Source organism: Ptiloglossa arizonensis, chromosome 8 (genome assembly GCF_051014685.1).
Source record: "Ptiloglossa arizonensis isolate GNS036 chromosome 8, iyPtiAriz1_principal, whole genome shotgun sequence".
Lineage (NCBI taxonomy): Eukaryota > Metazoa > Arthropoda > Insecta > Hymenoptera > Colletidae > Ptiloglossa > Ptiloglossa arizonensis.
The window spans coordinates 6,534,312-6,556,973 of NC_135055.1; the positions used below are offsets into that span (position 1 = coordinate 6,534,312).

The 22,662-nt window shown below is 33.1% G+C and overlaps 2 protein-coding genes across 3 annotated transcripts in view; one reads left to right on the forward strand and one right to left on the reverse strand.

Moving 5' to 3' along the window:
• Positions 1–19,731, forward strand: part of Drpr (multiple EGF like domains draper) — a 31,951-nt gene extending 12,220 nt beyond the window's left edge. Inside the window, exons 2-18 of one of the 2 annotated variants that reach the window (XM_076317736.1) lie at positions 10,830–11,075; positions 11,610–11,736; positions 11,818–11,986; positions 12,829–13,075; positions 13,155–13,275; positions 13,364–13,501; positions 13,744–13,923; positions 14,099–14,426; positions 14,949–15,056; positions 15,406–15,570; positions 15,885–16,091; positions 16,604–16,759; positions 16,821–16,997; positions 17,091–17,201; positions 17,271–17,477; positions 17,554–17,736; positions 17,814–19,731. In XM_076317736.1, coding sequence (XP_076173851.1) covers positions 10,984–11,075; positions 11,610–11,736; positions 11,818–11,986; positions 12,829–13,075; positions 13,155–13,275; positions 13,364–13,501; positions 13,744–13,923; positions 14,099–14,426; positions 14,949–15,056; positions 15,406–15,570; positions 15,885–16,091; positions 16,604–16,759; positions 16,821–16,997; positions 17,091–17,201; positions 17,271–17,477; positions 17,554–17,736; positions 17,814–18,100 — 3,003 coding nt within the window. In that variant the 5' untranslated portion in view covers positions 10,830–10,983 and the 3' untranslated portion in view covers positions 18,101–19,731. The remainder of the gene's footprint in view (positions 1–10,829; positions 11,076–11,609; positions 11,737–11,817; positions 11,987–12,828; positions 13,076–13,154; positions 13,276–13,363; positions 13,502–13,743; positions 13,924–14,098; positions 14,427–14,948; positions 15,057–15,405; positions 15,571–15,884; positions 16,092–16,603; positions 16,760–16,820; positions 16,998–17,090; positions 17,202–17,270; positions 17,478–17,553; positions 17,737–17,813) is intronic. The other variant, XM_076317737.1, reaches the window with a different exon arrangement.
• LOC143149917 (uncharacterized) lies at positions 19,463–22,428 on the reverse strand. Its single transcript, XM_076317743.1, has 6 exons — positions 22,309–22,428; positions 21,366–21,501; positions 20,718–21,135; positions 20,013–20,530; positions 19,737–19,928; positions 19,463–19,630 (listed from the first exon to the last, which is right to left on the reverse strand). The coding sequence occupies exons 1-6, from the start codon at positions 22,426–22,428 to the stop codon at positions 19,485–19,487; spliced, it is 1,530 nt and encodes a 509-aa protein (XP_076173858.1). The 3' UTR covers positions 19,463–19,484.
• Between the last annotated feature and the right edge of the window lie 234 nt (positions 22,429–22,662).

Sequence of the window (22,662 nt, forward strand, 5' to 3'; positions counted from 1 at the left end):
GCAACCGGTCGTTTAATTTCGATAATCTCGATCGAAGGATCTTAATTATTTCTGTAAGATTTGGTAAAGAAATAAGGAATATATTGTATCTTTTCACGAAAATGAGCACGATAGAATTTTTCATTTGCAGAACATTGAAAATATGAATGGGTTTGAAAATGTTTCATTAATTCATCATCGTTTGACCTTGCTTCAGACTGATTAATTAATTGGTTACAGAAATAGACGACTCACTGTTGGCGATACGTATTTCTAGCAAAATGTCATTATTTTCTCTCGAATCAAAGTGCAAAGTTAATAAGTATATACTCGGAACACTGAAAATACCGAGAATGATTGATTGTTCAAGAATATTGACAAATACGGCACCGATCGTGACAAAATACAATCATCCATTCCCGTGTAATGATAAAGGTTACTTTGTATTTTATATCTTTATTTAGGAAATGTATCTTGCAAGAGTTTAGGTACATCCGATTGGAGATATAGAACATGAAACACCGTGTTTAGTACAAGGTGCAACTTGCAAGTATTTTTTGCCGCACGTTCTCGAAGTTGTACCATTCACTTTCATGTATAATACGTACATACATATATTTCAAGAGTAAAGTTCAAAGAATGAAGTAACAATTTTTATCAAAGAGAAATGAATCATTATTTTTACACTCTTACAGGAAAGTCGATTTGCGCTTGTGGTAGAGTGCACGGATTTTTTTCTCTCGAATGTTTCTAAAATTGTTCCACATTTCTGAAATATACATTCTGTAGGGGAAGGTCCATGGAATACAATGATATTTTTTATTTATAAACGCGCAGCATCTGATCGAAATAAAACTTGTTGTTTGAAACATTTTTAATCCACGTTACATTGTTTCATTTCAAATGTGTCATCGTATAGAATTTTATCGTTTCTTTCTATGGTATTCCAATCGATTACTGTTTTCAGTGTGTCGTATCAAGTGTAGCTGTACAAAAGTACACTGAATTCATTATTGTGCGAGTGACACGGGATTGTGAGTCGTTGAGCACGTGTGCAGAATAAGTTTCCAACTACGACGTGCATACCTTTCTTCCTTATTCGTCTCTGGTCGTGGAATAAATATTCCCATTTACGCACATGTTATCTCAATTTACATTCATTAATAAACACACACACGCATCTAGTATATATATGTATATATCTAGTGTATATATGTATGCTTGATATACTATTTTCAATATACTAGGTTGTTCGATAAGTTTTGTCGTTTTTTCCATTGTAAAAAAATACTAACACTTCAACTTTGAACAACTCTAAATGTACGAATGTGTCGACAGATCTACATGAAATTTCACACATGTTCATCAAACGGAAGTACCGCCTTTAGCAAAATAAAACGACGAACCTAATAGCTTCATTTCTTACGGAACGACAAAACTTATTGAGTAACCTATTATATATATATAAATGAAACGACGCCCTGTTCTCCGTGGAGAGGTCTTTTGTTAACTTTCAAGCGATAAATTTTCCTCGCAGGCATATTTCCCAACATTCTTAATCATTTCGGTCATAAGAAAGTAATTTTCGACGTTATATTCTATCGTATTTCATTGTATTCCATTACTTCAGACGTAACGTAGAGAGTTTGGAAAATTATTTGAAAATCATTTATTCGTACCGAGAATTCAAGGTAACGTTGATCAGGAAAATGTGTATGCTTTCTTTTTATTGGAAATAAGTATAATCAAAATTGTTGCAAAACGTTGGCGTATTGTTTCGCGAATGGTAAAACAAGGACGAACGTTTCTCTTTCCTCTGCAATGGAAATCTTTGGAATGTACACTTTTACCCGGCAACTCGTCAGATTCGCGCGTATAGTTATTCGCTTGTGACACTCGTGTTCGTTCATCGTTGCTGCAATCGAAGGCTTGGTATGTGTATATAAAGTGCTACTCGACACTCGAAAAGTGTCGAGTAGCTCGAAATTCGAACTCGGGATAATCGATCCGCATCGTCTGCAAATCGGTGGCTAGCTTGATATTATTATTCAAAACATTCTATTGTTTCGGTGTACGTATACGTTCATACGTATTTTAGGTTCCAATGATCAGCTAACTCGCTTAAACAGGTCGTTCCAGTTTGCTTCATAAATAGGCGTACTACAGAGAACACGTTGAATTGACTCTTCCGGTGGTGTCTGTGATCGTTGGTGTTCGTGAAAGGTCGCCAAACCTTCCCACTGCGTGCGGCAAACGCGCATAGGCGTTCTGTAAACACGACAAGTGCATCGCCGCTCCACGTGTTCCGCACGAGGGGGGAGGGGCGAACTCTTGGCATTTAAATACGAGAATTAACATACACGACGCGTTGTCGAGTAACAAAAATATAAATCTAAAGTCGCTAAATAGAGCAGTTGTGTGTCTGCTGCTACATACGTATAAAACAAATTGAAATTGCTCGAGCTAAAGCACCGAAAACGATCAGAAATGCATCATGATACGTCCAAAACGATGATAATAATAAATATAGAATCCCTATAATCTTTTCTCTTAATTATCTTTTCTACTATATCTTAGACCGAGATAATTAATTTCCGTACCATTTGTACACTACGTTTTTTTTTTTTTTTTTTTTTTTGTAATAGATTATTTAACAGATGTCTGTCGTTTCTAGAACTGAAATAATCTCTTCGACGAGAACACGTGCTCTTGCAGTACCATTTTTCGTAAGACGAACACGGAATACGCAGAAATACGTGACCCTTTTTTTTCCCCCTCCTTTTTAGAGCCTGTATTCCTGCTCCTGGGATACGAACATAATACCGTTAGTCGTTCTGTGTGTTAATTCGTGCGTGTATCACGACTCAACTGGTTTTTATACAACTCGCGCCATTAGAGGGGCTCTGCTGGTTTGCTCTACGCACAGGAGTCTTGTCTGGCTCTAGATGATCATTACGCTCGCCTCTACCTCGATCTTATAAATTACATTGGCGTAGACGTGTCGCGCGAAGAATTCGCACAGTCTGCGAAGGATGGGTGGCAACATTCGAGACGGTGAAAATATGTTATAATAACAGTTGAAAATATCGCGTTAACGATCGTTACGTTCACTTCAATTTTATAACAGGCATTGGCGTACGCGTGTTGCATTCAGTATTCTTAATACGAAAAGTGGCGAGCCCACTCTTTGTTACAAGTATAAAGTATTCTACGAACAGGCTGTACCGTCTGGTTCTACATGATAGTTACGTTTATCGCTATCTCAATCTTACGAAATGCATAGGCGTAGGCGGGTTGCGTGAAGAATTTTATGGAATCTACAAAGGATAAATGTTGACATTTGAAATGGAGAAAATATTGTATAATACGAGTTAAAAATATCGTATGGACGATTGTTACGTTTACTTCGATTTTGTAACATGAATTGGCGTACACGTTTTTCGTGTCAAGTGTATGGATTCTGATTTCAACGTTTACGTCAATAGGGGTGTTGTATAATACGGGTAAAAAGTATCGAATAAACGATTGTTACGTTGATGATGATTTTATAAACATAGAATATTCCGCAAAAGTCCAGAATACTTTATAATTTTTTTTCAGAAGAAAAGAAATGTTTTCTTTTATTTTAAAAGTTTTTTCTATGGAAATATTATTCGAGATCTCTTGGACCCGAAACGTTAATTAGATTGACGCTTGCTTGATCATTACTGAATCATAAATAAACTGTTTGTGCCTCGCGCTGACTTTTGTAATGTTCAGTCGAGACACTGAGTTGTAGTTACAGAGTTTGAGGTTTAAGTAATTTAATAATTATAATTAAGATAATGGATACGTATATAAGAAAGCGAAGGTTGAATGTACTGATGTGATCGTGATTGTTGAGTCGGGAGTTCGCCCGCGTTATTATCAGTCGACTCGCCCGTGTTCTGTTTATTCGAACTGTCCCTTGGTGTCGATTGTACAAGACTGTCTGTTGTTTGTTGAGTCGGGAGTTCGCCCGTGTTCCTCTTAGTCGACCTTGCTCCTTGGCGTTGAATCTAAGGACTGTCTTTTCTTTCTGGCCGCATTTTGGAGGTAAAGGAGTTGTCCTCCCCCTCCATGCGTGCTTGGTGTTGCTGCAAACCCCATCGGCTAAAAACAGCCGTTGTCCGTCCGAATTCCTGGAAGGTTACCTCTATAGTTCTTGACGGTCGTGCCGTATTGTTTAGGTAACGGGATCCCATGGAGAGAAGTTCTGGCAATCGTTTCCTTGTTTATAACTTTCTTCCTGTGTAATAAACCCTGCTAATTCTCTTGAAATTGGACGCTCCTCGCAGCGCTATCTTCCAAAGGACTGACCGCCCAATGAGCGATTGAAGTATCCCACGGTGGTTTGATGGTTGCAACGTCCGCTGTCCTCGATCGCACAAAAGAACCCGCAAAGTCCCAACATAAATATAAGAAGTGTTAAAGTATTAAAAGATCCTTTGCAATTCGATTTTGTAAATGAGTGCCAAGCCGAGCGAAGGCAAAATATAATAAAGCATTTTTTTTTTATCAGTGTCGAAATTTAATGAGGCATGACCACTATCAATTACTGTAAATATAGAAAACAATACGATATATATATATATATATACACACGATGTTGTAATATAGATAGGTTCAAATTGCTGATAAATATTCCATATAACATCTATATTTTTTTAAATAATTTTATTTTCTAACGTTTGCTATTTTATTCATTTTCTGTTTACATGATTTCTATGTAAGTAACAATTTCAATCTATAAATTGTTCTCAAAACAGTATCCACAATCATTTGAAAGAATGTGCAGTACTGATTACATTTGTTCTAAAAAATCATAAATATATTTTTAATTGTCGCATATAATTTTTTACAAATTTATGTATGTTTACCAATGTTATCAACGTGACAGACGTTGAAAGCGTGTTGTCACAGTGCAGTAAACAGAATGAAAGGCAAAGTGCTCTTGTAACTATATAGTAACTACGAGCGAATGTTTAAAAAAGGCTCTAATCCATTACGTAACTATTGCAATTCGACTGACAAGAAAGTATATGAAAAGGTCAAGTGTAAATATAACTGAGGTGAGTTTAACGTACAAAATGTATAAAAAGCAAATAGTTCTTGAAAAACAAGGAAAAGGAAAATGAATGATAAGTAATTCTTGAATTATCATATGACTATATCCGCTGTTCGATAATGACTCGTAAATCTTTTTCAAAATATTTATATACGCGTCAAGTCGAGCATGATACATTTCCGGTGTGATATGAAATATGACCCTATTAAAATTGTCGATAGAATTTTAATTGAATAATTATTAATTACATTTGTATTCAGATAGAAATATCTCTAAAATATTTCTGACTGCACACAAGCGATAGCACGAAGACCCTCAATCAAATTAAAAAAAAAACGATAAAATCTTTTTATTCAAATTTTTATACGTTTAAATTGTGTAACAACAATATAGTTCACAATGATCTGTTCAAAATAATTAAAGAATTCTCTAAACGATTTTAGGTGTAGATTAGTGTATAGACAATTTATGTTTTCACATTGAGAATCGAATGACAGCAGTATTATGTGAAAAATATGTCGGTAATCAACAAATTGCTCACCCACATAGGATCGAAGAGAACTAAATGTACGAAAGGTCAAGTAGGATCGACGCTTTTTTTAGGAGAGTAGGGGCCTGTAAAATGACTTAGGAAGATGGGAGTGAATGTGGAGCGAATTTCAAGCACCACTCGACATTCTTTATTCGAAGCAAGTAGCCTTGAATGAATCCGCGAAGACAACGATGTTTCTTCTTCGTTCTGTGCAATTTATATTCTACGTACAACCAAACTTTATGTGGCTGCAAAGGAATTGTAGAGAAATATGTTAAAAAAAGTGTACTCAAAGACATCTTTATCGTTAAAATTGAACTTGCTGCTAATTGGACGTGAATTTCAGTTTTAACGTTCAATAGGAAGTAGAGGAATAAAAACACAGATGGTGGTAGTATCACAGCAAATGTTTTTAATATGTAACAATTTTACATATTATTAAACTATATTGTTATCGAAAGGTTTCATTACATTCTGCATAGAATTCGATAGAAATACTTGGAAAAATAAAATGGTATTCTTTTTGCGAATTAATGCTATCTATTTAATACCTCGAACTTTACTCAAAATTATTCGAGGACTTTCGCGTAGGTAAAGTAGAACACTCTAGAACGTCGATCGATCAAAAGAAAAAGGCAAGCGATCTCGACGAGAACAAAAATAGAAAGGTACAATTTGTGTTATCGAACGTACAATTATAATATAGTACGTTCTGATACTTCAATTACAGACTTTTTCGAATCTGTAATGTAATTTGTTCTACTGTAATGCTATCTTGTTTTATCTTTCGAAAATCGAAATGAAAGTTCATTGATCGTATATTCGTGAGAACAGGCGAGATAAATTCGAAATCTGCAGCAATGTTATCGAACGTAAATTTGGAAGCTTTGGGATAAGGGTTGAGAATAGTTACTGTATCGGTTTCAATTCTTAAAACGGTTATGAGAATCGGAAAACTATTATAAATGTTACGGATATATTGGTTCTGTAACTGTCATTTTTCGTTTCTATTTCGATTATAGTTCAGTTCTATATACTACATAATAGGTACACTATAGTAATAAAAATTATGATTTTTTTCCTTATCATATTATTAAACTCTCGATATTCAAGATAAAATATGTACATATATTAGAGACCGGTCATCGCAACCGCAACTGATTGATTGTTATTTGAGGACGACTTCCAACGAATCGATTGTTATTTGAGGACGACTTCCAACGAATCGATTGTTATTTGAGGACGACTTCCAACGAATCAGTCCTTCATTCTGCAGTTCTTCTGTTTTTTGTCGCGGCGAGTGTGACAACTAGTGGGCGAAATGGCACATGACAGCGGCAAACCATAAAGGGCCGCTCGAATTTTGCAGCTTTGATTGTAATAAAAAATAAATATCGTTTTCTTTAAAGAAAAGGTTATTAAAATTTTTTTAAATTTTAATAAATTTTACTATTGCAATTGTTATTGCAATTGCGTGTATTATTATAGTTCAATTATTGTTAAATTATCATGAGCCGAAAAAGAACCTCATTAACGGTAGAAAGGAAGTTTGACATTCTCAATAAATTGAACGCGGTGGAAGGAACTTTTTCCAATTTAACAGAGCAATATGAAGTCTGTCTTGAAACAATTTGACGCATTTAACGCGCAGAAAGTAAATTAAGAAATTTTACAGCTAAAGGAGTCTACGAAATAAAATTTAAAAAAAAAATGCAGTTTTGAGGATTTGGAAAACCGTCATGGTTTTTAGAACAACAAACAATACGAAATCCACTCATGGATTTATTATTAAGGGGAAAAAAATTCAAAGTAGAAAATGAAATTGAGATATCGTTTTCATTTAATGTCAGTAGGGGCTGGTTAACGAAATTTAAAGATCGTCACGACATAAGATTAGTTATCAAAGCCGCCAAAGACTCGAGTAAACTTTATGGTTTGCCGCCATCATGTGCTCTCTCGTTCACTCGCAGTCTGTCGTACTCGTCGTGGCAACAACAAAAGCAGTAGAGGGGATAAAGAGAATATTTACAATGAAACACGAATGACGACTTATAACGGGACAATACTGTACAAGCAAATTCAATTTTTCGTTATTGTTAGTGACACTTGTGTATGACATTTTTTTCTTATTCTCTACTCTTTATAATGTGACTTCGTTTCATACACAGGATGCATTAAACTGCTAGGTCAAAGATAAATCATTTCAGTTTTGATTTTCGAAAGCGTAGAACATAGAACACAGCAAAAATTAAATATATAGTATAAGATTAACTGATGCATTAGTGTTTATGTTAATGTTAATAATAGTCTTAGTGTTAGTATTAAATTAATGTTAGTAATAGTGTTTATGTTAGTGTTAATAAAAACAAAAAAAACTGCAGAACTATGTAAAATACCACAAGTGATTTTGGCAATTCCGCCCAATTTTTTTCGTAGAAAATGACAGAAAAAATCATTAATGATATGTTAATTATAAGATTAAATTGTAAAACAATTATGAATAACTAGGAATTAATTTTTAAAAATAAATTCTTTTAAAATATTCAATATCGTATTTAAAACGTTTTATATGTACATATTAATATTCTCACATATTCCATAAGAATTATGAACCGTAACGAAATCGCTATAACAATTCATATACAATTGAAATAGAACCGAAAAATAACAGTTACATTATATCGATCTAATATCGGTTCTGAAGAACCGTAATTGAAACCGATATAGGCTAAAACCAATACATCCAAAATAGTTATTTTTTTTTTTTTTTTGCGGTTCTCATAACTGTTTCAATTTAAAACCGATTTATAACAGTGTGAAACAATTATTCTTGGAGCCGTTTCAAACAGGAGAGTGCTAGCTAATGGTGCATATTCAGCGGTTAAGCTATATGCATATATACAAACATAATGAAAACACATTATGCTGTATGAAGAGAACTAAAGCTACGAAGGGTCCTATTAGTATTTAATATTCATTCAGACTACAATCGTCTAATTACTACACTTAGTACGGCGACAAAACTTGTTGTAACTGTAATTATGATTGTACTCATTACAATATCGCAGTTGCTACAATTATTACAATACACCGTTCACTCTGATGCTCATGTGAATAATTTACAAAGTCTTCGAAGTTCCGTTTTAACCCGACAATATTCAGTTCTTCGTATACGTATTAAATTAAGAATTTTTAATTTCAGACTTTTACCGTTATATGCAAATGTAAAAACTTAAAGACTTCGAACAAGGATCGCAACGTTTATCTGTTATAATTATTCTAGATAACTTACTTACATTATTTAGAATACCAATGCCTCAGTATTCACTTTTCGTTTATGCGTGTATATAATGCAATCATTTTATCTACATACATTTTTAACGATCTTGACACTCTGGATAAAAAATATAGCTGCGCTTCATTGACTTGTCAAATAAGTCCAGTCCAATGATAAGTATTATCGAAATTTTTTCGTATCGATTATACATTTCTCCTGTCTTATCTATAACCTACAAGTATAAACATGTCGATAAAGTAACCATCTTGTCGAATCTTCTTCATGAATCTCTCATCGTGCTGATCGCTGGTGTCACTTGATACTCGATTTACGCACATGTTGCGTGTGATTCATTGCGTCTGGAGTCACGTTGTAACAAAAACGTGACGCCGGATCGTGGTTCGTGATTCAGAGATTTTGTCGAACGATTTCTGTATCAATGTACCTCGGATATCGTCCGCCATAACCATCCACGTTATCAAATTGACACGCAATTAATTTAAACACAGATTCGAGTCTCTCGTAATTAATCTCATCTCTATCTTTAAAATATCTAAAGTATCTTACTAACCAGGAATGATCAAAATTTGTATCCAGATGAAAATTTTGAATAACGATTAAAGGAAAAACAATTTTTAATCCATTGGGTATTCAAAAAAAATATTATTTTCTCTGGGGACATTAGTAATAATAATTAAAATTTAATATTGCTTGTACGGTAAATAAAGTCAGTTATTTATTTAAATTGATTCAAGAAATTCTTTATACATTGAACGTTTATTCGAAACGTTTATTCGATCGTATTTTTTGGTTATCTTCGATGATACAAAATATCTATCGTATAATTATTAAAAATGAAATTAAATAATTATTGAGAACGTGCAAAGAGAATTTTTTAATTCAATTCAATATTGAAAAACCATGTAGTCGTATTGTTAATATTATTATTAAGGAACATGGTAAAGTATTACGATTGTCTTCTTTTTTTTAAATTGTGGCTAACTATAGAGCTGCAGCTATGTATGGGTAATCGATTTAATATTTGAAATTAGTACCGCTTGAAAAATATAAAAATTATAGACAATTGATGTTACGATGTCATTTTTCATTCTTCCGGCACATTGCCGTGAGACACACATTATTGTTCGAAGTGCTCAACGTTAAACTTTCTATTCGTCAAATTGAAGACGACTATCCGGAAATAGCAATCAGCTTTCAACGCTCGTGTGCAATTTTTTTCTGAGCGTCACATGACGCACAGTGATCGGAACATGTAATCCGAACACATGCTCGGGAACTACTCCGAGTGAATGAAAATTGTTTAACGATTTTTAAAACGTTACTCATTTTCGTTCAAGAACATCCCATTCACCGAACGAATTTGTCCTTGTTCAGCTTTACGTTACTCCTCGGTTGAAGTAGCGGCTTAGCAAATATTTCTTCTTTATGTAACTGCTGCTCATTGAGAAGATCATTCAGTTTCTCCTGTTTAGAAAGAAATTAAGAAACGATCGTATATTGTTTGCGTGAGATAAATGAATTTTGTCGAATTAGAAATTCAGAAAAGGAAATCATTTCAATTGTACAATTCAAATTATAATTTTTATTCACCGTATAACGGATATAAAATTATTTATCTTTTATTCGTTGCACGAAATTTTCACTTAAGTATAAATTTTGCCAATTTCTGCACTTTTCAACGAATCTGGCATTTATAGAACAATATAGGAATTATTAGAAAGGGTAAATTGCAATCGTGACACTAAATTTGAAGAAAATAAAAATTTCTCTTAAACAATGATTATTTAAGGTCGTGTACAATTTGTTCTGTATTATCAGTCACTACACGTAATTCTTCAACGCCACATTCTCGTATTAGATATTATATCTTACGTTTGGTAGTGTCTTCATTTTGTAAAAAAGGGAGTGAATATAATACATCATTCGTTTTTCAGGTCCAGAAACATACTAATCACCTGGAACTTATGAAGTTTGTCAAGTTAAAGTACGCAATATTCAAAAGGACGTCGAGAGATATGCTTTGAAGAAATGTGATTATAAATACATGATACATACAATTTTCTATTGTTCCAAGAATAATAAATTAAGATGGCTTTATCGATTTGGTTGGTAACTTCAATTGTCGTTCTGGGAACGACTCACGCTCTCGAGGGACCGAATATTTGCACGAGGCAAGAAACGTAAGTAAAATTTAAATATAACTTACAAAGTACACTATTAGAGCAATTCGTTAACACAGAACCGTTGTCGTGAAATCTCGTTACTGCTTAAAACAGTGGTATGAACCATTAAACAAATGAAAGATACATACTTCGTAGAGTAATATTTTTAATCAATTACAAATCTGTGAAGCTTTTAAGGTACAACGTATTGTACTTAAGAATAAAATAATTTCACTTGTGTATTATACTTCAAACTCTGTAAAAAGTTTGTAAAGTCTCTGTATTTTTTGCACGCATATATGACTTATTGAAATTTCTAAAATTAAATCAAGTGCATATACTTTGAGAAAAAAAGATGTAAAAAATCTCTATTTATATATATATATTTTTTTAAAAAGATTTACATATATTTATATATATATATATAAAAAATCAATTTTTGAAATTTGTATGCTATCAGAATGTCCCTTTAAGCTGCGACGATACTGTTTTTAATGTCGTATTTTTTAACGGCCTCTAATCCGTGATTTTAACACTTGGCTGGTACACTAGGTACACGATAACAGTGAAGGTATCGGAGCAGAAACCTTACACGATGCGGGAGAACACCTGGTGCTTCAGTTTTCCACCGAGATGTTCCAAATACAAAGTCGTGTTCAAGACGGTGTTCAGGAAACAGGTGAGCAAACTAAAGTCTTTGTTTGAATTAGTAGTAACGAGAAATTTTTTACTTGATATTATAATGTTGTTGTTCAATCAGGAAATAACGAAGCAAAGGCCGGTGGAAGAGTGTTGCAAAGGCTACACGCAGACAACCACCGGTGATCGTTGCATACCTATTTGCTCCACGGATTGCGTTCATGGCACTTGCTTTGCACCAGATTTTTGCAAGTGCGAGTCAGGATATGGAGGCCCGTTATGCGATTTCAGTAAGCACCGTGTTCGTTATCTGTATTACTCGAAATAATTTCAATACATATTAATTTTGTTACATTTCGTGATAAACGAAGTAACGTGTTCTAAGTTAATGATCGAAGGATTAATTATTTCTTTTAATTTCGAATATCTTCGATAGTAATACACTGTTCGAAGCAATCAGATCTACAGTAGCGCTCTCTCAACGGTCCCTCTTAAGGACAACCCTCGCGTCTGTTTTCCCTTTCAATAATTTTCTCTCCCCACATCGAACTGTCAAAGAAACCGTGCGACGTTAAGGGGGCAGTCAAGCGAGCTAGCGTTCTCGTTGTAAGAAACCTCACAGACGTTGCACACGATACGTGTTTAGCATCGTGTTTAGGAGGGAGTGGGAGAACCCTAGAGGTCTCACTGGGCCTCGCTTGAACGGCGCTAGGCTCGAGAATTGAGGACAATTAAACAAGCGTTAGGGATAAACAAATTTTACCGATAATGTAAATTATTTATCTATTATGGAGTTATTTTTGGTTCTCCTCGGTGGTCGAGGAACACTTATGAGTTAACCGAGAGATTAGGATAATCAGTAATTGTGTAATAATTTTGTTAATATCGTAACATCTTGTTTTCATCTACATTCTGTTTATGATGTATGGTGTATATTATTTTCTACTAGTAATATAGCAAAACTATAAGTCGAATTGCATAAAAATTGTACAAAATCACAGAAAAATAGAAATATAAAAAAAGTGATCATCGGTTGGTATTGCTAATTAATTGGTAATCGAGCAGTTTTGAATTTTACAAAAAGAATCAAAAGAACTGTATTCAACGTTTTAAAATATTTGCATTTCGACAGTGTGTCCAGCTGGAAAATGGGGCAAATCTTGTGAAAAGGATTGCATGTGCCAGAATGAAGCCATCTGTGACCCATTCAATGGCGAATGTATGTGCACCAGAGGATGGACTGGTATTCATTGTGATCAAACATGCCCTCCTGACCGATATGGACAGGATTGCGGGGAAGAGTGTCGCTGCAGACACGGTGGAAGCTGCCATCACATCTCTGGCGAATGCCATTGTGCCCCTGGCTACACAGGACCTCTGTGAGCTTCTTGTTGTTGTATTACGTATACATATTCTAATTATAATAGTAAAAATTCAATCTTTGAATTTTTTTCTTAGTTGCGACAATTTATGTCCTCCTGGAAAACACGGTGACGAATGCAAATCAGAGTGCAAGTGTCAGAACGGTGGTTCCTGCAGTCCTACTACCGGTGAATGCTTCTGTAACCCTGGATGGACTGTATGTATTTGTTGAAATAAAAATGACATTACATATGTACTTGTTATATCATTATATCGTTTACATTGAATTCTTCTTGCTACCACAGGGTTCAGTCTGTGCGAATCGTTGTCCAGATGGTTTCTGGGGTGTAAATTGTTCCCAAATTTGTGATTGCTACAATGAAGGTGGCTGTCATCACATTACAGGGAAATGTGAATGCAAACCTGGTTACTATGGTGAAAAGGTGAATATCTGTAATTTTATAAAAGTTGATTTAAGTTGAATAGTTCAATAGGGAGAATAATTTACTTGTTATATACAGTCACAATTTTTAAATAGTCATTTAATAAATTAAATTATACCAATTATTTACAATGATAATTAAGGAAAAAATATGAGAAACAATTTACAAAAGAACATAGCTGATTTATTGAATACAATGCTCTTTAATACTGTTCGATTAGTAATTTTAATTATTTTTGACAGTGCTTGAATATATGTCCAGAAGGAAAGTTTGGTTTGAACTGTATCAATAACTGTACCTGTGAAAATGGCGCATTGTGTTCTGCAATTAATGGCACTTGTACGTGTAGTTCCGGTTGGATGGGTGAAAAGTGCAATAAACGTGTCTGCAAGAAAGAATACTGGGGGCCTAATTGTACAAAGGTCAGTAGAAAATATATAGTATGATACTTTTAATTAAATTCTAATGGCATAACACTGCCATAAGTAATGTTTGATTGTAATTGACACTCTAATCTATGGATTATTGAAACGTTTTTACTTCTTTTGAATTACTGAATTGTTAACATTGAATAACATTTAAACAAATATTATTAAGATTTGCGACTGCGACAACGACAATACAGAACTGTGTCATCCTTGGACTGGGAAGTGCATTTGTAAGACTGGATGGGATGGTGAAACCTGTGCCAGACCTTGTCCATTCTATACATATGGCAAGGGTTGCCAGAATCGTTGTAATTGCAAGAATAACGCGCAATGCTCACCGATAAATGGAACTTGTATCTGCGCAGCAGGATACAGAGGTGAGGATTGTAGTGAAATATGTCCTGACAACACTTATGGCGAGAACTGTGCACAAAAATGTGTCTGCAAGAATGGTGCAATTTGCTCACCCGAGAACGGACGGTGCAACTGTACAGCAGGTAATCAATTACATTTTTATGTCATGAAGACAATAATGAATGAGAATTAAACAATTCGCAATGAGAGATAAAAGATGTAACTATTAATATTGTTCGTATGTTATATTCTGTATGTTTATAACATATAATATCTGATTATAAGAGAAGTACTTTTGGCACGATGAGCTTCTTTCAATCGTATTACTTGAATATTTATTTAATTGATATTGATTGGCTTAGTCGGTGTGATTTACTGTATGATCAATAACATAATTTCTTATTGTATAATCGTGAATTGCATGTGGAAGAAAAAATGACTAATAGTAGTTCTGTTATTATGTTATATGAATATTTGCAAATATGTATATAACATAATATACATTTAGTTATACATCGTAATTAAAGAACTGCAATTAAACAAATTTAATGTAAGGTAAGTAGGTTTTAGAGACCGCAGTGCATTGATTAGTATTCTCACGTTAAGAAATTGATATAGAAGATAAAGAAACTTTTCCTGCATGTATTCTTATTACATTTTGTTAGGATGGGTTGGTGTTTCGTGTAATCGTCCCTGCGACGCCAAATCATTTGGCAAGGACTGTGAGGGAAAATGCAAATGCTTTAACAATGCCGCCTGTAATCCGCAAAATGGTAAGGGGGCTGGTTGCAACGATTTCTTTTATTAAATGACCAAAAATTAATATTTTTTGTCTCTAACTAAATAGCTTTAACTTTTGTTGATCCTTAATTTATTTTTATATCTCTCTCAATAAAATTATTTTCATGTTTTATCTTCAAGTTTTATAGTTTTCTTTTATATATATTTACATTTATTTACATTTATTTACATTTATTTATATTTATGTTTATTTACATTTATTTACATTTATTTATATTTATTTAGTGCATGTTTTCAAGGATCACATTTGTTTATTCTGTTCTCTTATTTTATATTTCGTTGCACTTGCACCAAAACACATTTCCTTTTTCAAACGCGCAGGCACATGCACGTGTGCAGCTGGTTTCACCGGAGAATTTTGCCAAGATTCTTGCAAAAATGGATCTTTTGGGCAAGGATGTACTCAGATTTGTGATTGCCATGAGGAGAACAGTTTGGACTGTGATTCTGCCACGGGCCGTTGTATCTGTAAGCCAGAGTGGCGAGGTTTGTTCCTTTTTTGATTCGTCGATCAGTCGCCATACATTAAAGCTTGAACCTATCCTTTCCTTATTAACAGTTTCAAACCTACTTATTTCATTATTCGCATTTTTGTACAATGTATAGGATAGAGATTTTGTATAACTCTGTTTTTCTGCCTTTTTATACCAATTACTATACTATAATATATACTTTGTTCAGAATTTTTAAAAAGAACTTAATGGATAACATAGGAATAAAGCAATATAAAAGGCTGTAAAACATTGTTAAATGGCGATTTGATCTTCGATAAAGTATTTGAATTCAATAATATAAAACAGGAATCCGCTGTGAAACAAGATGTCCAGAAGGTCTTTATGGTGAAAACTGCCATTCACATTGTGAATGTATGAACAATAGTTCATGTGATCCAGAAACAGGCATTTGCATTTGTGCTAGAGGCTGGGAAGGATCTAATTGTTCTGAACCTTGTAAAAAAGGCTGGTATGGTGTGAACTGTAAAGAAAAATGTCCAGAGAAAATGCAGGGTAAGAATGACAGATAATTGTAGTTGAAGATGAGGAAAATTGAGATCTCACAGTTCTTCTGAAGAATGACTGTTATAGTAATATTTATATATCTAATAGCAGATTCTTTTGAGCCTTAATTGTAAGCATGAAATTTGATCTTGTATTTTAGAATATAATAACACTTTGCACTGTAGTTAGAAAATTATTAATTGAAATAGTTTGTGAAGTTCATTTGTGTTTGCATACAAATAGTTTGTACAGAAATTTTTAACACCTATTGATAGTAATAATATATACTGAAATAATGCTTTGACTATTCATGTTATATGTTATGCTACTATTTTTTGTATACAATGCTCTTATTATCACAAACACCAAAACGAGTGGTAAGTCTTTTAATATTACTATAATACAATCATCATAAGGATCTTAGTAGTACAGAGTTCCACTAAGAGTAGAAGAAAAGTCAGAGATAGAATACTATATTCGTAACTAATCTACAATTACACATAATATGTGTGATCTTTCAGGAAACATGACTTGTGATCACGTCACCGGTGAATACGTTTGCCGTCCGGGATACTTGGGCTTAACCTGTGAACATCCTTGTCCACCTAATCGTTACGGATTGAATTGTGCTCATCATTGTCGTTGCAAAAATGGTGGAGAATGTCATCATGTAACAGGTAAGATTTCTAATTTACTTTTCTAGAATTTCTTTTTTTACATATAATATTATCGTTTCAGGTGTATGTCAGTGCCGACCAGGTTGGCACGGCGAATATTGTCAAACACCTTGTCCAGATGGAACATATGGCATAAATTGCACTCAACACTGTACATGCCAACATGGAGGGAAATGCAGGTCTAATGATGGTCACTGTCGTTGTACAGCTGGTTGGACTGGCACCAAATGTACAGAGGGTAAATGAACTAAAATTTTCTATAAAAGTATAGTGAAGACGAAACTTAATAAAATCTTCGAATATATTAAACACTTTTTATACTTGTGAATAGTTTGTCCAGAAGGATATTATGGTGATCATTGTATGGAACCCTGTGATTGTAAAAATGACTTCTTTACATGTCATCCTGCTGATGGTTGTACTTGCAAGCATGGATACGGAGGTAGATTTATTCTAAATCAATCGGTATCGTATCATATTAAACACTTCAATTAACACTAAACACTTTTAGGTTTAAATTGTGATCAAGAATTATTTTCACGTAATGTTCAACAAAAGAAGGAAGGTGGATACGGCAGTATAGTTGCAGGATTTTTATTCGCTGCTGTCGTTATCGCTATGACTTTGGCAGGTTGGATATATCACCGGCGCAGAGTAACAGATCTGAAAAATGAAATTGCACAAGTGCAATATATCGCTGAACCTGCATCTCCTCCGGGTATACAATTTTTGAATAAATACTTTTGTTTACATTTAAAGATTGATCGTCGTAACCAATAATGTATGTTACACAGAACAAACACAGTTCGATAATCCTGTGTACGCGTATCAAGGTTCCTCGAAATTTGACGATGGAACAACTACTTTGTTGAATAATTTCCAGTTTAGAAATAATCTTGGAACAAGCAAGAAAATAAATAATGAGAAGGTTAAACTTGGTTTAAGTAGTTGTATGGATGACGATGATGATTGCAAAGGTAATTTTTATGAACAGCTAAGAATATAATCTTATTTTTTTTAAATATATAATACTATGTCAATAAATCGGTTTTAGGATCATATAATCGATACGATCTTAAGAACAGAGATGCAGATATGGGAAATCCTAATCTTAACGTGTACCACAGTATTGATGAAATGGACGGGAAAAAGGTTGAGCATGTTTACGACGAAATAAAGCAAAACAACGACGAATCAGAATATGATCAGTTGGATAATCCAAGGCCAGTCAGTGGTTACAATCAGTATAATCGAATGCCCAATGGTCTCTGTTCAAACTCCTCCGATAGTGCAGGACCTAGCAAAATGAAAGATAAGGATCCAGAGCGTGGTGAAACTTAAATTTTTCTTAACACTCATGGATACAGGTTACATCGTATGATCTTCACTTTCAAATATGTATATTTTCAATATGATTTGAAAAAGCAGGATATTAAAAACGTATGCTTCTGATCCTTAGTATATCAATGCTTTTCGTTTTTCACTTTAAGAACAGTTTTGATGTGTTGTTAATTGTGAGCTCACAGAAAACGTATTGAAAATAGAAATATTTCCATTTAGAAAAATAGAAGTATACTCCAATTGTCCAGTATATGCATGTACATAGTTGAACGGTACGACACGAATGGTTAATGAATAATTTTATTTATAAAATCATATACTCATAGTAATCGTTCATCTCCAACGTTTTGAACTGTCTGTTTTGTAAGGCGATATTTAGTGATATCTGATGCAATATTAATACATTAAATAATTAGTGTAAAGTAGATGGTATAATCGGCCTTTTAACAACTTATTCAGAAAAGAATTGAATGTTTCATTGTCATAATTATCTATAATTGAAAGAAAAAAATTGAGAAATAGTTTGTTAGAATTATGCAACAAAAGTTTGTGATATTTATAGAAATAATATAAAAATTATTACTTAAAACAACAAATTTTAAACGTTATAATGAAAATATAAGTGCAGTATTTTGCATACGAGGGTACCTTGGAAGTGATACTACATGTTACAAAATTCTGTGTAATCATTTCATAAATAGTAGATGTTTAGTAGTCGAGTTTAGAATACTCATCACTAAATCTGTAAGAAATTACTTTTATTCATCTTAACGAGTAAATTTCTCAATACGTGTCTCTTGTAAGTACATTGGCAACAGTACAAAATCGTCAAGTTTAAGCTTAATAAGAGACCGATCTTACGATCTCAAAGCAAGCATGTTAACGAATTTCGTTGAATCTTAGAGACATTATTATACAATATGTATACATGTGAATCACATATAGAATAATAGGATTGTTAATATTTTGAGAACAATTTATTCCATGTATATGCAATATATTTTTAAGGAATTTGAAAAGAGTAATCTATAATAAAAGTAGCACCATATCAACATGCATTAAAAAGTACGTATTTTATTTGCGCGTGCGTGTGCGTGTGTGTATGTGTGTGTGTGTATACATACACGAAAGCAATCAATGGAAATCATTCGAGATACTACTGTAAATCATATTTATTCCTTTTTTATATTAGATAATATTTGAACCTATCTTTAATTTCTACAAAATGTCTATTTTTACGATTTTATATATACTATTTTTATGTTTAGATGACTTCATAAAAATAGATTATTGTGATCGATATAAATATTTGTAAATATCGTTAAATTAAGGTATAATGTAAAATCGATATTTTTAAAAATAATATGCTGTAAAATAATTTTAATCATGTCTCGTCTTTGTTCGTTTTGTTTATTATATGAAAAGCTTTGAATTGTGAGTTTTTAATTAAATTCAGAGCAGGCAATGAGATCCAGTAAAATCCACCGAAAAATAGCAAAAACGCCGTAAAATTTAGGCAGAAATTTACACCTGTAATAAAAAATTGGTTTTTACATCTTTTTATTAATCACTCTTAGTTTGTAATTCGATATTTTAATGTTATTTTGTAAAATAAAAATTTGTTAAGATGACATACTGTGTATGAAACAGAAGATCAATATGCACAGACCCACGATGCTGTAAAATCCCTTATGAACACAACGCATTGTTTCAATACCGAGAACATCGTACAAAGGTAAATCCTGACAGCTTGATAAGCTGCCAATACTGATACCACCTAAAATGGTACAAGTCCCAACCCGTACATAGTTTGTTGCATAAGTTAAACCTATAAACAAGTAGGTACATTTTATGTAATCAACTCTGTAATCTATTTTATAAATACAGCAATGCAATAGAAAAAATTACATGCCTATTAAAGTAATGCCACATAGCCAAGATGCTAGCCCAAAATATAATCTTCTGTTTTGACTTGTCATTTCTAACACTTTGAAACTGACAAGACTTGGAAAAAATGTAATAAAGCCAGCCATGGTAGATACTGATATCCAAATGTATGTTCTTTTTTGAATTCCATGAGATAAAACAGGTAACAAAATCCAGAAAAAGAGAATGGATGCTTTTATTCCAACCCAGCCAATCACTGCAGCCCAAAACCGAAAGGTTTTAAGAGGTCGAAATTGATGCTTCCAAGTGCGCTCTGAGTGAATAGTTGGATTTACAAACAGATTTACATCCTCATCTGGTTCTTCATAAGCGTAAATATTATTTCCTTCAGTAAACAACCCTTCACTGTGAGTTGTTTCTTCAGCTTCGCCAAATTCTAGACTTCCCAAGTTATTTTGACCATTTGGGTTTGATGCAATCTCAGGAATGTCTGGAGAGATTCTTATGGGAAGTTCGTTGTCCTCTTCAGTTGATATGAGAAGACTGTGAGTTATATTTTTAATATTATATAATATATTAAATAGTTGCACCAAAGTACAAATAGATATTCTTATGCCAAAAACTACCAATTTAAAAGCTATTTCTTTGATTTTTATTAATTTCTACTTTACACTTTATTAATTTATACTCTCAATTATTAGGTAAAATATAGATTATCTATGAGAACAACCTGTAAGGAATACTTTGCTGTAGAGAAGGTAACCGAAAAGTTAGTATTCCGAAAGTGGTAGGCAACAATACAATCGTCATGTACAGTAGACCATTTTCCAATTTAGCCTTATACAAGAGCAGATTCGTGATGCTGGGAATGAGAACGAGACCGAACGATACTCCGATATTTTTCAATGTCAGACCTAAAAGGAGCTTCTTCTTGAAGTTTTTCCGCAAAACATACTCGCTAAGTAAGGTAACAAAACTGGCGCCTATGCCCATCACTGCACCTGCACTGGAGTTGGCTAAATATGCACCAACTCCACCAGTTGCAAGGTACCCGGTTGCTAGAATCCCAATTGCTAACAAAATTATTCCTATTATTCCTACTAAGCGGGGAAATATTGACATGCTCACGACTATTCTCGTCCAAGGATCTGTAAAAGATTATAGGAGTAAAAATATTATACATAGGAATTATAAGATACCTATGTTATAAATTCGAAAAATATGAAAATCTTGTATTAATGAAACTGAGTTTTTTTTAATTCCAATAGAGGCACAGAGAAAATCAGAATTGGAGCAATGTCAATGCTTAGTTCTCTGTATGTTATTTAAGTTGATAAATTTTATATAAATTTGTTTAATATTTAAACTTTTAATTTACCTGCTATGTTGTAGAAAGCAGTAAACAGTATTGGTGTAAGAATAATTTGTTCACTCCATAGATAAAAATTGTCGTCATTTTCATTTATATAGCCCAATACTACTCCATACATGGATAATAAACTTGGTATGGTCATCTGAAAATATAAGAACATTCAAAACAACTTTCATAATAGCATAAAAGCCTTAAATAAAATGAATATGTACTAATCTGTAAGGCTTTATTATACAGGGTGTTTAGAAAGAGATGATTAGATCAAATCGGAGATTCTATACTTACTTAATCCTTAGGATCGAAGGAATAACAATTGTATATATTCTCATTTACAAAACAATAGAATTGCATGTTAATTTGATGAAAAATATTGACCAATACTGCGGCACGTAAGACGACCGTCTTAAACGCACTATAATACCTGTAAAAAAATCATTTTATATTTTCATCAATATCTGTTTCAACCTTCTTTTACTGGCATTTATATTTATTTTTCTCCCATTTTCAAACGTTTTATTCTTAAATACAGAATACGTATCATTAATTTTTTTTTAATATACAATATTATATACCTTTAAACTTAATATAGGTATAATAGATACCTAAGTGCTAATGTTCTAAATACCCTGTATAAATTTTGTTTAACATTAAATGTGCCAAATCAACTCTTTACGAACATATCTTTTTTTGTAAATATTCTGAACCGAGTTACTTTTACATTTTTAATTATTTCAAACCTTAGGAGTTCACACTTTGATTGCAAATGAATGATCTAACATATATACTGGAAGTAGGCTAAACTTGTTACGTATGAGAGCATTGTATAGTTATAAACATGTGTAATCTCAAAATGGTAAGAATACATTGTTACAAGTATCATGGCTTCCAAACACAAAGAGTTGATAGGGCAACCTGTATTGATCAGTTTCACTTATATTTTCACTCATACTTGGATCAGGAATACTCCGCAGAGAACAATCCATGCATATCCACCATCTGGCACCGTGGGACCCAGTTCTGGAAACGATGTAACGACTTCATCAAGGTGTAGACGTTTAATGAACGACATTCTTTGCATCTTTTGTTGTTTACAACAGAAAAAAAATTATACTGCAATTTACCAATCTACAATAATATCTTACTGCATATTGTGGCGATTAAAACAACCTGAGAATGTTATCTTATCTCTAAGAAAAAGTCACATGTATGATAGCTATTGATAAAGAATGAAAAGAGTTCTAAGAATAGTCTATACATGTCTATGCTTTTTTATGATCTGGCTATTTGATTACCATCAATAGGT